This window comes from Eumetopias jubatus, unplaced genomic scaffold, assembly GCF_037043125.1.
Source record: "Eumetopias jubatus isolate StellerSeaLion01/CBP00866 unplaced genomic scaffold, mEumJub1_p1.0 scaffold_10, whole genome shotgun sequence".
Classification (NCBI taxonomy): Eukaryota; Metazoa; Chordata; class Mammalia; order Carnivora; family Otariidae; genus Eumetopias; species Eumetopias jubatus.
The window spans coordinates 107,915,948-107,931,576 of NW_028274816.1; the positions used below are offsets into that span (position 1 = coordinate 107,915,948).

Consider the following 15,629-nt stretch of genomic DNA (forward strand, 5'->3'; position numbering starts at 1 on the left):
TGCTCTCTCTCTCTCATTCTCGCTCTCTCAAATAAATAAATAAAATCTTAAAAAAAAAAAAAAAAAAGCAAGGGGATGCCTGGGTGGTTCAGTGGGTTAAGCGTCTGCCTTCGGCTCGGGTCATGGTCCCAGGGTCCTGGGATCTAGTCCCGTGTTGGGCTCCTTGCTCAGCAGGGAGCCTGCTTAGGATTCTCTCTCCCTCTATCCCTGCACCCCCTGCTCTAAAATAAATAAATAAATCTTAAAAGAAAAAAAAGTCTGCACAGGATTTCCAGTTAAACTTGGTGGACTAAACATAGTCATTTACCACTCAATAGGACACAGGGACTAGAAAAAGAAACTGCAGCAGATGAAATGTGAACAAAATTCTGTAAGACAGAAAACAGGCAAACAGCTGAAACTGATGTGACAGACCAGAAAAAGCTGAAACCTCAGCCACTAGGCTTTAGGGAAGAAATCAGTATGCTACCAGAACCTCTGAAAGGCCCAGGCATTGAAGGAACCAGCAATCTACAGAAAGATGCATGCAAGGGAGAACATAAAACAGAAGGCTGGGGGCACCTGGGTGACTCAGTTGGTTAAGCGATGGCCTTCGGCTCAGGTCATGATCCTGGAGTCCCAGGATCGAGTCCCGCAACGGGCCCCCTGCTCAGCAGGGAGTCTGCTTCTCCCTCTGACCCTCCCCCCTCTCATATGCTCTCTCTCATTCTCTCTCTCAAATAAAATAAATAAAATCTTTAAAAACAAACAAACAAATAAACAAAAACCAGAAGGCTGGGATGAAAGACATCCCAAGAAGCAGTATGAGTGAAATCCAATCCTCCAGAACAGAGACCTCCCTCCCCACAGCATTGCTCCCTAAACAATGGAAGCCATGTTTACATGTTAAAAGCAGGAAACCAGAGAATCAGCATCAACCTAGGCTGGAGAATGCAAATAGAAGACCCCAGGAGAGAGAGTGCCAGGAAACTTGCTTTATATTTGGCCATTTTGAGAGTGTTTACATTTATGATTTGCAAGGTATCTTTCCATGAACTAGCAATAGGTAGTAGAAACCTAAGCAAACAAAACAAAAATCCACCAGGTTTTAAGTTGCAAAAGATAGGAAATAAAATCACAGCATACTCTGTGGCTAAGCTGTGATCAGTATTTATATAGTCATAAGATTTAAACAATGAATGTTAATGTAACAAGAACTGAGAATTATACTGAGATGATGAAAGGAAGGATGGTGGTTTAAGGAGCTGTGTCCTTGTCATCCTCCACTATAAAGTCAACAGCTATATCACAGCGTTTCTAAAACCAGGGTTCCTCATTTGATCCACAGAATACAGAAAATGATTTGAGTGACTATTTTCTCAATTCTAGATGCACAGGAGTGTAGCTAATTCATTATACACAAAGGATGCCTTGGGGCGTTAGGACTTAATTTTCTCACAGAACCTCAACAAGGAAAAGAAGCATAAGGATGTGATTTAGATACCTGAAGAAAAATAGCAAAAGAGAACTCAGATGTGGTGGCTGCCACCACCACCACATCCACAGTCACGCTGCAGCACGAGTCTCTGTGGATGTGACTCGTGAAGGCTGCTCTAACGCGGTCAGTCAGGTGCTCAACAAGCAGGCAGGAGCTGAGTTTGACACTGACCTGCCCAGCAAGGTTTGCATCAACTCCGAGTACATTGTGGACACTCTGCTGGAGACCCTGGGGCAAACAGCGAAGGCTGTTTCCTACCTCAGCCCCAAGGAGTCGACCGACCAAAGGGGGCAATATGCTGATCCTCTCCTGCCTTCCAGACAGACCTGGGGCCTGGCAGTCCTGATCAGCGATGGAGTTCCTGCAGAGACCCTCATTTAGCCTGCTGGCCCTCCCCAGCTTTCCTGCAATAAAGTTGAGCCACTTTTGTTGAGAAAAAAAGAATGAAGTGAGAGACACTGCCTCTTGAGAGTGGGAATGAGGGGTGGGTAAGGGCAAGGGACTACTACTACCCTTCATATTTTGTATTATTACCATTTGACAATATTACACATGCATTAGTCTAATAACAATTTTTTTTAATTTTTAAAGAGGTTCAGAATGGCAAACTGAAACTGCTAATAAGTAGCTGCATCTCCTCACTTAGGCTTAGGAGAGGACAAATAAAAAGCAATTTCACTTTTTACACTCTGCATTACTTTTTTTTTTTTTTAAAGAGAGAATGCATGTGCAAGTGGTGGGACAGGGGGAGAGGGAGAGAGAGAATCCCAAGCAGGCTCCACGCCCAGCATGGAGACCAGCCCAGGGTTCGATCTCAGGACTCTGAGATCATGAAATCAAAAGTCAGACACTTAACTGACTGTGCCACCCAGGTGCCCCTGCATTGTTTACATTTTTAAATAAACAATAAAAAAAATATTTCACAGGGCATGGCCTTTGAAATCAGAGTCCTAGATTAAATACCAGCTCCACGTGCTAACTAGGTCATCCTTGACAAGTTACTACACATTTCTGAGCTTCCTTATCTGTAAAATGGGGATGAAGATGTTGACTTCATAAAGTTGTAACTAAAATTATATTAAATGATGATGATGACAATACTACCTAACATTTATTAAATTGGGCCCTTTGCCAATGATTTAATATACACTGATTCATTTACTCATAATCATCTAAGGTATTATCATAATTCCTTTTTATGGAGAAAATATACTTCAGATTCAAATCCAAGGCAGTATTTGAACCCACAGTTTTACTCTAGGTTCATGCTTTTAACCACGACTGTAGTAATCAATAAACAGAGTATATTTTTATGGCCATTATTATTAAAGGATAAATGTTACGGAAGAAATTAAAAGAAAGGCAGTAGCTCCTTTATGAAATTCCTGAACATCCATATGCTTTAGATTACCTTGATTAAGATGATACATAACAATTCTCTTCCCACCACTAAACAGCCTCCCCATGTAAAATGAGACTAATTTCTTCCAATAATGGGATTATTACAGTTTGGAGGTTTTTTTGAGTAGGCTCCACACCCAACATGGGGTGGAGAACTTAACAACCCTGAAATCAAGAGTCATCTGGTCTACTGACTGAGCCAGCCGGGCATCCTGAAATCACTACAGTTTTGAAGTGAGTATATATATTTCTTCCTGATCTGGGGGAAAGGAACAAAGTTTGCTCAAATTGTTTCTTTCCCTGCTCTTGTTTCTATGTTTCCTCAAATTGCAGAAAGTATTGGTTACACCTTCACTGTCTTTTTCCCCTATCCTTCCATATGCTCCTAATCCCTGAGGCTGCAAAGGCAGCATTTCACAAAACATTTCAACCATATACTATGTCCAGTTTCAAAAATGGAAACTAGAATATAATACTAACATTTCTTCAGCAAAACATTTGCATGACCTTTTTCCTGGCCAGAGACCAGAGAATAATAGTATGCTTCTGGGACAGGGGAAAGGAAGGATAAAATGTCTTCATTTGACATTGACAGTACCTTGAGCCTTTATATCCACTGAGATCTTTGTCCATATCCAACTCAGGAGTGGATTCAATGATTGCTTGAACTTCTGACTTCTCTTCATTTTCAGCAGAGCCTTGGGAAAAGGACAAGATGACATAAATAATGCATATATCACATACTGCCCCTAATATGAAAATCCTGTTGCTTCAATGGTTGTAAATACATCATTTGATCATAAAAAATTTTAAGGAGTGAATTCTAGGAAACATAGGGTTAGACAATTCATCATATATTCAATCAACGTGAATATCAGAAACTGATAAATAACCAAAGTTTTTATTTGTATTTCTTGAGACACAGTCTGTTGTATCCCAGGGCAGAACTCCCTGTTTGTTTGTTTTTTATAAATTAAGGGGTTGGGGCGCCTGGGTGGCTCAGTTGTTAAGCGTCTGCCTTTGGCTCAGGTCGTGATCCCAGGGTCCTGGGATAGAGCCCCGCACTGGGCTCTCTGCTCGGCGGGAAGTCTGCTTCTCCCTCTCCCACTCCCCCTGCTTGTGTTCCCTCTCTCGCTGTGTCTCTCTCTGTCAAATAAATAAATAAAATCTTAAAAAAAAAAAAAATTAAGGGGTGAAATACAGAGAAATTAAAGGTGAAGACTATTCTCCTGCCTTTCAGGCTCTCCAATACTACAGCTCCCCAAATCTGTCTCTCCAAAACTTTATTTGATCATCACCCCCTTTTAAGCTTACTTATAATTGAGTATGATTTTATAAATCTAAAGCAGTAACACCCCTAAGATGTATCTTTTCAAACCCACATGATCTTTACCAGAAAGTAAAGAACTAGGGCCGCTTACCTGTTGATACATTTCTAGTTTCTTGGGCTACCTGTACTTCAATATGCTTGCTTATCTCTGATTTATTTGGTGTATCTGCAACCTTCACAAATCCTTCATTATCTTCCTTTAAGGGAGTATCAGTAGGAAGTGTGGCCACATCTGACGCAGCTGTTGATGCTGGAGTAGTAGCTTTAGATCCTCCTTGGCTAACATCAGAAAGTTCATCCTACAAATAAAAAGAATTATTGGGGGGGTGCACCTGGTTGGCTTAGTTGGTTAAGTGTCCAACTCTTGATCTCAGCTCAGGTCTTGATCTCAGGGTTTTGAGTTCAAGCCCTATATTGGGCTCTACCCTGGGCATAGAGCTTACTTTAAAAAAAAAAAGGAATTATGGGAAAATCTTTAAATGATTAATTTATTTTAAGCCATTTTCTTAAATGGGTAAAGAAAAAAACATTCAGAGAGAAAATTCTATTAAAAAACAGTAATAGAGGCACCTGGGTGGCTCAGTTAGTTTAGCATCTTCCTTTAGCTCAGGTCATGATCTCAGGGTCTTTGGATAGAGCCCCAAGTTGGGCTCCCTGCTCGGCGAGGAATCTGCTTCTCCCTATCCCTCTGCCCCTCCGCCCCCACTCATGCCCACGCTCACTCTTTCTCTCAAATAAATACAATCTTAAAAAACAAAAACAAAAAATACAGCAGTGGAATAACAAGATTCTGAATCTCAGGAGAGATTCAGAGTATTGTACACAGTATGCTTAAAACTTCCTGCATCCAGATCATCTAAAATACTGTTAAAAGGGCAGATTATAACTCCCAACTCCAAGCTTTAGGCAGTGAGACCAAGTAATATGCATTTTAAAAAGCAAGCCAGGTGATTTATATACTCATTAAGAATTGATAATTACTATTCCAGGGTCCACAAATAGTCTTCATGAAGGACATGTCCAGATTGAATTTTATGCAAAAAATTGTGTGGCATGCACTTTTCTGGGGAAAAAGAAATCTACAACTTTTATCAGGTTTTCAAAGGGGTTTGTGGCCCGCAAGTAACTAAAATCAGTTGTCCAAAAGTTGAAACCCTATGCGGCACACCTGAAACTAATGTAACATTGTGTGTCCATTATACTTCAACTAAAAAAAAAAAAACTGTGGGGGAGGGGATTTAAAAAAAATTCCAAAAAAAAAAAAAGAGAGGGGCACCAGGTAGGCTCAGTTGGTGGAGCATGTGACCCGATCTCAGGGTCATAAGTTCAAGCCCCATGTTCGGCATGGAGCCTACTTAAAAAGAAAAACAAACACAGTTAATTGTTCAATGGCTACCAATAATGAGGCAGTTCTTTTAGAGCAAAGTACCCAGGTCTTTTAAAAAAAAAAAAAAAAAAAAGAACCTAGGGCAACTAGGTGGCTCAAGAGGTTAAGTGTCCGACTCTTGGTTTTGGCTCAGGTCATGATCTTACAGGTTTGTAAGATCAAGCTATGTGCTGAACTCTGTGCTAAAAGTTGAGTCTGGGATTCTCTCTCCCACTCCCTCTGCCCTTCCTTTCCCTAAAATAAAGTCTTAAAAAAAAAAGAGAACCTGACAAAAAGTTTACCAGTAGTAGGAGGAGGAGGAAGACGAAGAATTAGGGTAAATTAGTGAGTTTATCATTCACTAAATGTTTGACCTTGGGTAAGTTATTCTTTCCATACCTATTTTTCATTTGTAAAATAGAGATAATGGTACCTAATTAATAGATTACAAATTATTCTACATAAAGACTTAGCCAAGTGTTCACACATACTAAGTGTTTAAAATGTTAGCAATTGGGGCGCCTGGGTGGCTCAGTCGGTTAAGCGTCAGCCTTCAGCTCAGGTCATGATCCCAGGGTCCTGGGATTGAACCCCGAGTACGGCTCCCTGCTCAGTGGGGATTCTGCTTCTCCCTCTCCCTCTGCTACTCCCCCTGCTTGTGCTCTCTCACTCTCTGTCAGATAAATAAAATCTTTAAGAAATTAAAAAATAAAAACAAAAATAATAATTTGAGGTCCTTTTCTCTTTCTTTCTTTCTTTTTAAAGTAAGCCCTATGCCAAACCTAAGGCTTGAACTCATGACCCTGAGATCAAGTTACATGCTCCACTGACTGAGCCACCAGGTGTCCCTTGAGGTCAATCTTGTACTTGTCATTTGTCTCTCAAAAGAAATGATTTCCTCTTCCTTCTTATCACCCCACCCCCAATGTCTAGTTACTTCTACCTTAAAAAAAAAATTTAGTGGGGCGCCTGGGTGGCTCAGTCGGTTAAGCGGCCACCTTCGGCTCAGGTCATGATATTGGAGTCCCGGGATCAAGACCCACGCCAGGCTCCCTGCTCAGCGGGGAGTCTGCTTCTGCCTCTCCCTTTGCCCCTCCCCCTACTCCTTCTCTCTCACTCTCTCTCAAATAAATAAATAAATAAAATCTTTAAAAAAATTACTTGATAATTAAAGAAGAGTTCATAACATAAACAGTTTGGCAAAAGCCCTCCTCCCCAAATTCTTTTGTGGATCTGGGAGTACCAAATAAAGCAACCAAGAGAGCTGAATCTAAACCATGAAAAGGACTGTGCCATCTTAGGGATTCTTAAGGTTTGCAGCTACAAGAAGTGGTAAATTAGGATCTGCTTAGAAGAAAAATTTAAATTTGTCATGGGCTATCCAAGTAACATGAGATTTATTTATCTGTAACTTACCTTTTATAGTTTTACCACATAAAAATATTTTACACTCACTAAAATAGCTCACTGTGTGGGCTGTACTTCTGGATCTCAGGGAGAGCTGGGGAGAGAAAAGCTCTGAAATTTAGGGGACCATTTTCAAAAGAGGCATTTCTCGTTGGTCTCCCAGGCAGTGGTGACATAAATCTCCAAGAGTAGTAGGAAAACACAGACATGAGAAAAGTGTCTGCTGCAATGCTTGGTGGGAGGCACAGAATGCTTATATTGCATCTCCTATGGAAGAAATTCTATAATTCTGTCACTAACAGTGCCTCCAACAAAGACAGAATGAAGAAAGACAAGCCTAAATATTGATCTGTTAAAAGATAAAGTACTCCCCCCACTCATGCTCTCTCTCTCAAATAAATAAATCTTTTAAAAATTTTTAAATAACTAAAAATAAATTAAAAATAAAATAGGTGTCATTCAAAAATGTTATACAAACAAGCAACAAGCACAAAAAGATGCTCAACATTACTAATTATCAGAGAAATACAAATAAAAACTACAGCATCACCTCGAACCCCTTAGGATGGCTACTATCAAAAACAAACAGAAAATAACAAGTGTCGGTAAGATGTGGAGAAATTTGAACCCTTGTACACTGTTCGGAGGATTATAAAATGTTGCAACTGCCTTGAAGACAGAATGGCATTTCCTCAGAAAACTAAAAAAACTACCACATGATCCAGCAATACCCCTTCTTGGTATATATCCAAAAGAATTGAAAGCAGAATGTTGAAGAGACATTTGCTCCACACATGTTCATAGCAGCATTATTCACAATAGCCTAAAGGTAGAAGTGAACCAAATGTCCATGAAGGGATGAATGAATGTATCAAATGTGGTCTATATATAAAATGGATTATTATTCAGTCTTAAAAAGAAAGTCTGGGGGCGCCTGGGTGGCTCAGTCATTAAGCGTCTGCCTTCGGCTCAGGTCATGGTCCCAGGGTCCTGGGATCGAGCCCCGCATAGGGCTCCGTGCTCAGCAGGGAGCCGCTGCTTCTCCCTCTCCTTCTGCCTGTCTGCCTGCCTGCCTACTTGTGATCTCTCTCTCTGTCAAATAAAAAAAAAAATGATGATGAAGATGGTAAATTTTAGGGGCGCCTGGGTGACTCAGTCGGTTAAGGGTCTGCCTTCAGCTCAGGTCATGATCTCAGGGTCCTGGGATCGAGCCCCGAGTTGGGCTCCCTGCTTAGCGGGAAGCCTGCTTCTCCCTCTCCTTCTGCCCCTCCCCCACTCATGCTCTCTCTCTCTCTCTCTCTCAAATAAATAAGTAAAAAAAGAAAAGACGATAAATTTTATTCTGTATGTACTTACAACACACAAAAAAGAAAATAGGTGCCATTACTTTTAGCTTCACTTGAGATACTATGGTGAAAGCCACCTGGTCTTTGTGCCATTTTCTTACTGTCTCTGGATATCAGGCTAAAAGTCTATAAGCCTTTACAAAATATTTTCAGTTGTTCCATTCGTCAAATGCCTCCCTTATGTGCTCGGTCCTATACACGATATTTATGTCATGTGTTAGTCAGCATTGCCCTGTAACTATTTATGTTCTAAGAGACTGTAAGTTTACAACTATAAAAGAAATTATCTAAGGACAACTTAGAAATGAGGGGTGCCTGGGTGGCTCAGTCGGTTCAGCATCCAACTCTTGGTTTCAGCTCAGGTCATAATCTCCGGGGTTGTGAGATCGAGTCCCATGTCGGGCTCCTCACTCAGCATGGGGTCTGCTTGCCATTCTCTCTCTTCCTCCCTTTGCTCCCCCTCTCACTCCTGCATGAGCATGCTCTCTCTCAATCAATCAATCAAAATCTTGAAAGACCGAAGGAAAAAAAGAAAGGTTCCAGTGTAGAGTTTTCCTAAGTAGCCTGTCTGCCTTCATCTGAAATAGGCTAAATAAAGGGGTAAGCAACTCTGTTACATATGTCTGTCTTTTTGATTCAAAGATTTTAAGCCTAATGAAAGATAAAATTACAAAAATTAGCCCCATGGATCCCCACTATAACATTTATCACCTTATATTTTAATTTTTATGTTTATGTTTCTTTCTCCACAAGTTAAAGTTAAACGTCTAAAGCACTGGTTCTTAAGCTCTTTTGATTTACAACTCTATGGCACAACAGAATCACAAAATTCTGTGTGTACATGTATTTTCTGGAAAGTTTCATAACTTTGATTCCTAAAAGAGTCTGTGAGCCAAAGAAACACCGAGAACCCTAATTCTAGACACAATTAGATGAAATAAATCTAGATGTTAATTATACTGTGGGTCTGGGCACCTGGGTGGCTTAGTTGGTTAAGCGACTGCCTTCGGCTCAGGTCATGATCCTGGAGTCCCGGGATCGAGTCCCACATCAGGCTCCCTACTCAGCAAAGAAGCCTGCTTCTCCCTCTGACCCTCCCCCCTCTCATGTGTGCTCTCTCTCTCTCTCAAATAAATAAATAAAATCTTAAAAAAAAATTATACTGTGGGTTTAAGAAAATTCTGATTATTAAAGGAGAGGTATGAATGTCCTAACCCTGAGGATATTTCTGAAGAAAGAGGACACTGAAGGGCTTTCATGGACCTGGGTGGGTAGAAAACCTGATCTACAGTGAGTAGGAAAAAGCCTTGTCTTTATATCCCTAATGCCCAGAGTATCAAGCCTGACATGAAGAAGGCTCACAACAGATGTTTGCTGAATAAAGCTAAATGGTGCCCTGATTGAAGCTGAAGAAATCTGTTCAACCAGGGAGGCAGCCTACGGTATAATGACACACTGGGGCTGTCTCTAGGATACATATAAGTTATGCACATTCTGTCCTGAGGAAGGTATTTGTGCAAATTTGTGCAAGGGTATTTGTGTGTTTCTTACCTAGAGCTGGATAGATGGAAACAGGCTGAATTTTCATAGGATTTACTTATATTTTCTCTCCTTTATTTTATTTTTAAAGATTTTATTATTTGACAGAGAGAGAGTGTGTGCGCATGTGCACAAGCAGGGGGAGTGGGAGGCAGAGAGAGAGGGAGAAGCAGACTCCCCAATGAGCAGAGAGCCCGACGTGGGGCTCGATCCTAGGACCCTTGGATCATGACTAATTGACTGAGCCCCTTCCAGGCACCCCTCTCTCCTTTACTTTAAAATGCTGTCTTTAGGGGAGGAGTAATTTATAGATTACAGTAAAGCCCTAGCAACTACTACAGAAATAATATTCTCTTGTATTTCAGTGAAAAACATCAGTAGTCTGTCAAACTGAGCAACAGATGTCTTGAGAAGAGCAGTTGAATAAGTAACCAATAGTTAATCGAGTTTCTTTACTTTCTGTACAGTAATTGTTTTGAAACACCATTCTCACCTCCTGTTCTACAGCCTTCAGAGGTTCAGGACTACTGCTGATCTGGGAAGAAGGAAAGATTATACAAGACAACAAGATCAAGTATTCACTAGGTGTTAGCACATTTCTAAGTATCTTTCGCTTGCTCTACCTCTCAGGATAATAAGATGTTTCTAATCTACTATGTTAAAATGAGGGTTTGGGGGTTTTGTTTTGATATGGCTTAATAACACTTCCTTCAGGTTCCTCAAAAAGTTGAAAATAGAGCTACCCTATGACCCTGCAAATGCACTACTGGGTATTTACCCCAAAGATACAAATGTAGTGATCCACAGGGGCATCTGCACCCCAGTGTTTACAGCACCAATGTCCACAATAGCCAAACTATGAAAAGTGTACAGATGTCCAACAACAGATGAATGGTTAGAGAAGATGTGGTGTGTATATATATATATAAGATGGGATACTACTGGGGCGCCTGGGTGGCTCAGTTGGTTAGGCGGCTGCCTTCGGCTCGGGTCATGATCCTGGAGTCCCGGGATCGAGTCCCACATCGGGCTCCCTGCTCGGCAGGGAGTCTGCTTCTCCCTCTGACCCTCTTCCCTCTCGTGCTCGCTATCTCTCATACTCTCTCTCTCAAAAAAATAAATTCTTTAAAAAAAAAAAGATGGAATACTACTTAGCCATCAAAAAAAAATGAAACCTTGCCATCTGCAATAATGCAGATGGAACAAGAGGGTATTATGCTAAGCAAGGTAAGTCAATCAGAGGACAATTATATGATTTCACTCGTATGTGGAATTTAAGAAACAAAACAGAGGAGTGTGGGGGAAGGGAGGGAAAAATAATTAAGATGAAATCAGAGAGGGAGACAAACCATAAGAGACTCTTAATCATGGGAAACAAACAGGGTTACTGGAGGGGAGGAGGGTGGGGGATGGGGTAACTGGGTGATAGATTTTAAGGAGGGCACGGGATATAAGCGGCACTGGGTATTTTTTTTTTTTAAGATTTTATTTATTCATTCATGAGAGACAGAGAGAGAGAGGCAGAGGGAGAAGCAGGCTCCCAAGGAGCAGGGAGCCCGATGCGGGACTCGATCACAGAACCCTAGGATCATGACCTGAGCCTAAGGCAGACGCTTAACCATCTGAGCCACCCAGGCACCCTAAGCAGCACCGGGTATTATATAAGACTGATGAATCATTGACCTCTACCTCTGAAACTAATAATACACTATATGTTAATTAAGTGACTTTAAATTTTTTTAAAAAGTACAAGACACACACACACACACACACACACACACACACACACACACACACACAGACCTCCTTCTAGCCTCTAGTTTAAGAGATACCATGGTTCAGGGATCACCATGTCTTACCTAACATTTTATCAATAAGCAGCTCATCATTTAACCCTTTTTTTCTATTCATATAACCCTGAAATCTTCCTGAAACTTATTCTGATCATCTTGAATATTTAATATGCAAACTATTCCAGTATACTTGGAAATGTTTACTGCACCCTTTCACCCTACCACTTTTTTTTTTTAAAGATTTTATTTATTTATTTGACAGAGAAAGCACAAGTAGACAGAGAGGCAGGCAGAGGGAGAAAGAGAAACAGGTTCCCCACTGAGCAAGGAGCCCGATGTGGGGCTCGATCCCAGGACCCTGGGACCATGACCTGAGCCGAAGGCAGACGCTTAAACAACTGAGCCACCCAGGCGCCCTTTTTTTTTTTTAAGATTTCATTTATTTATTTATGAGAGAGAGAGAGTGTGTGTATGTGTGTGAGTATGTGTGTATGCACAAGTGGGGTAGCAGCAGAGGGAGGAGGAGAAGCAGGCTCCCCGCTGAGCAGGAAGCCGGATGCAGGGCTCAATCCCAGGACTCTGGGATGATGACCTGAGCCACCGAGGCGCCTGCGACGACAGAAACTGTTTCTATTAAACACAAAGCAATCAGAAGCTATAAATATTCTTGGTCTGGAAATTCATCAAAGTCTTTTTGAAAAGACTAAAATATGGCTGTGGGTGCTCTCTTAATTCTCTCAAAAAGCCACAGATTAGCAAGGCATGATGCACTTTACAGAAACCACACTGCCTCTCAAGGTTTGTTTATATGATCTTTGATTCTGGGTTATCATCATCTTTAACCCTTCTCAACTACTCAATTTATCAAAAGCTGGGGCGAAAACTGGGTGGCTCTCTCTATATATAAAAATGGAAAGATTGTGAACACACATTTTTTCATGAAAAACAGAAAGCAAGCAGCAGGAAAATACTTAGAGCATATAGCATTTATCTTACAAAGATATTATGAGTGTGTATTATCTATGTGCATATGAAAAGGAAAAAGGTCTGAAGGATAGATACACCAACTACTCACAATGCCTAGGGGAAAGCAGTGGGATTTAGGGTTGGTGAAACTATTTTTGGTCTAGATTCTTTAATATTATTTAAAATTGGGAAACTGCACTAACATTTAAGACATTATTAATCCTGTTTTATAAAATATTTGGACTGTGAGAACACTGTAATATCATTTCTAGTATCTGGCATAGTGGGCACTTAATAAATAAATATTTTTTAATGCAAAAAGCAAGGTAATTTGTTTTCAACAGGTATTTATTAATGTTATTTTTCCTATTCTAAAAGCTTGTTTAAATATTAAATATCAATAAGAACATAATAAATACTTATGTGCCAGTTACTTCAAAAGAAGCCACCTTTGAAATACAAGCTTTAAAAACCATCATTTTCAAATAGTATTATTTAGATTTTTCCCAGTTTCCATTCTCCACGTACATTAGCATCTTGGTCAACACACAACCCAGTAAATATGTCAAAAAGAAAAAAAATCTCACTTTACAACACCCACTAAGAAAGAACTAATTCCACTCCCCCTTCTCTAAGAAACAGTTTAAAGGGGGAGAAAGTATGTATCTTACAATTTTGTCAATTATACCTCAACAAAGACGAAGGAATGAATGAATAAATAAATAGGGAGACAATACTAAAGGATTAAAAGAAGTACATTTTCAACTGTTTTTCTCTTCAAACCCCAACCATCAGCTGTAGATGGTTCCTGAACTTACCAAACAAGGATGTACGTGAGGAAAAAAGTTTACAAATAAAAATTGAAGTCACATGGGCACCTGGATGGATCAGATGGTTAAGCGTCTGCCTTTGGCTCAGGTCATGATCCCGGAGTCCTGGGATCCAGTCTCACATCGGGCTCCTTGCTCAGCAGGAGGCCTGCTTCTCCCTCTGCCTGTCACTTCCCCCTGCTTGTGCTCTCTCTCTCTCACAAATAAATAAATAAAACCTTTAAAAAAAAAACTGAAGTCATAGAAGACAATCCTTATCCTTTTTCACAAGCGAAATCATGAAATATTACAACATACAATCCATTTTTCTTAAAATTCTAGTTTTATTTTATCCTATTCTAAACACTAATACAAAAATCCAAAAGGAGGTAATAGATAATGTAAATGAATGGAAAACCACAACATAAGCATCAAAGAAAGAGCCTAGAAGCCATCACATTTCAAGCAACAAGCACATTTAGTGCCTAGAACTTGGTTCCTAAATACAAGAACCAGGGCTCCTGGAAGCAGCAGCGGACTGTAGGGCTGGGACACAGAAAATACTCAGAGCCAGGCGCCTGGGTGGCTCAGATGGTTGGGCGTCTGTCTTCAGCTCAGGTCATGATCCCAGGGTCCTGGGGTCGAGTCCTGCATCGGGTTCCCTGCTCCTTGGGGGCCTGCTTCTCCCTCTTCCTCGCTCTCTCTCTCTCTCTCTCACAAATAAATAAATAAAATCTTTAAAAAAAAAAGAAAGAAAGAAAGAAAATACTCAGAGCCTGCAGCATCTTATGGTGCCAGGGAGGAAGTACTCAAAAGAGTATGGGGCATGTTGAAAAGATACAGAAGTCTACCTGAAAAAGCTCACAACTCCAAAGCTGGAATTTGAGATGGAAAATTTGAGCAATAAAATAAATGGCAGCATTGGATAACCTACAGAATAAAATAAATGTCCATGACTTCAAACAAAGGAAGGAAGGAAGGAAGGAAGGAAGGAAGGAAGGAAGGAAAGGCTCACCCTTACAGAAGAATTCATTAACGTAGAATGGATGAAGAAAATAGAAAATAACCATTGGAACACCACAGTAGTATCTGTAACATCCAGTGACAAATACTAAAAGAAATAGATAAAAGTTTGAAGAGGAACACGATATTTGCACAATGTCAAAGTATATCCACCAAGATAACTTACTTTTTTTAAAAGATTTATTTATATTAGAGAGAGAGTGTGTGCACATGCATGCACAACAGCAGGGGGTGGGGGGGGAACAGAGGGAGAGGGAGAGAGAGAATCAGAGACTCTCAAGTAGACTCCCTGCTGAGCGCAGAGCCTGATGTGAGGCTCAAACTCACAACCCTGTGATCACGACCTGAGCCAAAACCAAGAGTCAGAGGCTTAACCAACTGCATCATCCAGGCACCCCACCCCCAAGATCCTTATTAATTATAAGGGGAAAAAAAGTAACTACAGTGGAGAAATCCAGCACACACCAGCTGAACCAAGCTGTCAAGGTCAAGGTTAATAATCACCACTAAGGCATATTGCTTCTGCAGTATTCTTGCCAAAAATATATAATCTCAATCTAATCATGAGAAATCATTAGAGAAGCTCAATCTGTGGGACATTTTACAATATAATTAACCAATACTCCTCATGCTCCAAGGTCAAGACTGAGGAACTGTCACATGTTGGAAGAGAATGAAGACATAACTCAGTGCAATGTGGAATCCTGGACTGGATCCTGGAATAGAAGACAGTAGTAGAAAAACTTGCGAAATCCAAATATAAGTCTATAGTTTAGCTAACAATATTGTACCAATGTCAACTTAGTTTTAATAATTCTATATACTATGGTTACTTTACACTTGTTGATGATGAGTGATGGACAGGCACTCTGCACTGTTTTTGCAATTTTTCTTAAAGTCTAAAATATTTCAAAATAAAAAGTAAAAAAATTGAGAGCTTTAACTGTTTAGAAATGTTTAATTACACACACACTTTGTAAAAGGAATGTTTAATACAAAAGATACAGGAATAAGGTTCAACTGGTATAGAAATCCAAGTTTGGAAAAACGAAAGAAATAGGAACTAAATTGTTAGCCACAAATGGAGGAGGATGGGAAATTCTTCTAAACAAGAATGCCGGCTCTGTTTAGCCATTTCCTGTTCTGTATGCTAAGCACATCCTCTGAAGAAT

General features: G+C 40.3%; 1 protein-coding gene across 2 annotated transcripts in view; it reads right to left on the bottom strand.

Moving 5' to 3' along the window:
* The window catches only part of SPAG9 (sperm associated antigen 9), a 135,092-nt gene that overhangs the window by 43,849 nt on the left and 75,614 nt on the right, over window positions 1–15,629 (bottom strand). For both annotated transcript variants that reach the window (XM_028091365.2, XM_028091364.2), the window contains exons 6-7: window positions 4,300–4,507; window positions 3,477–3,576 (exon numbers count right to left, since the gene is read on the bottom strand). In XM_028091365.2, coding sequence (XP_027947166.1) covers window positions 3,477–3,576; window positions 4,300–4,507 — 308 coding nt within the window. The remainder of the gene's footprint in view (window positions 1–3,476; window positions 3,577–4,299; window positions 4,508–15,629) is intronic.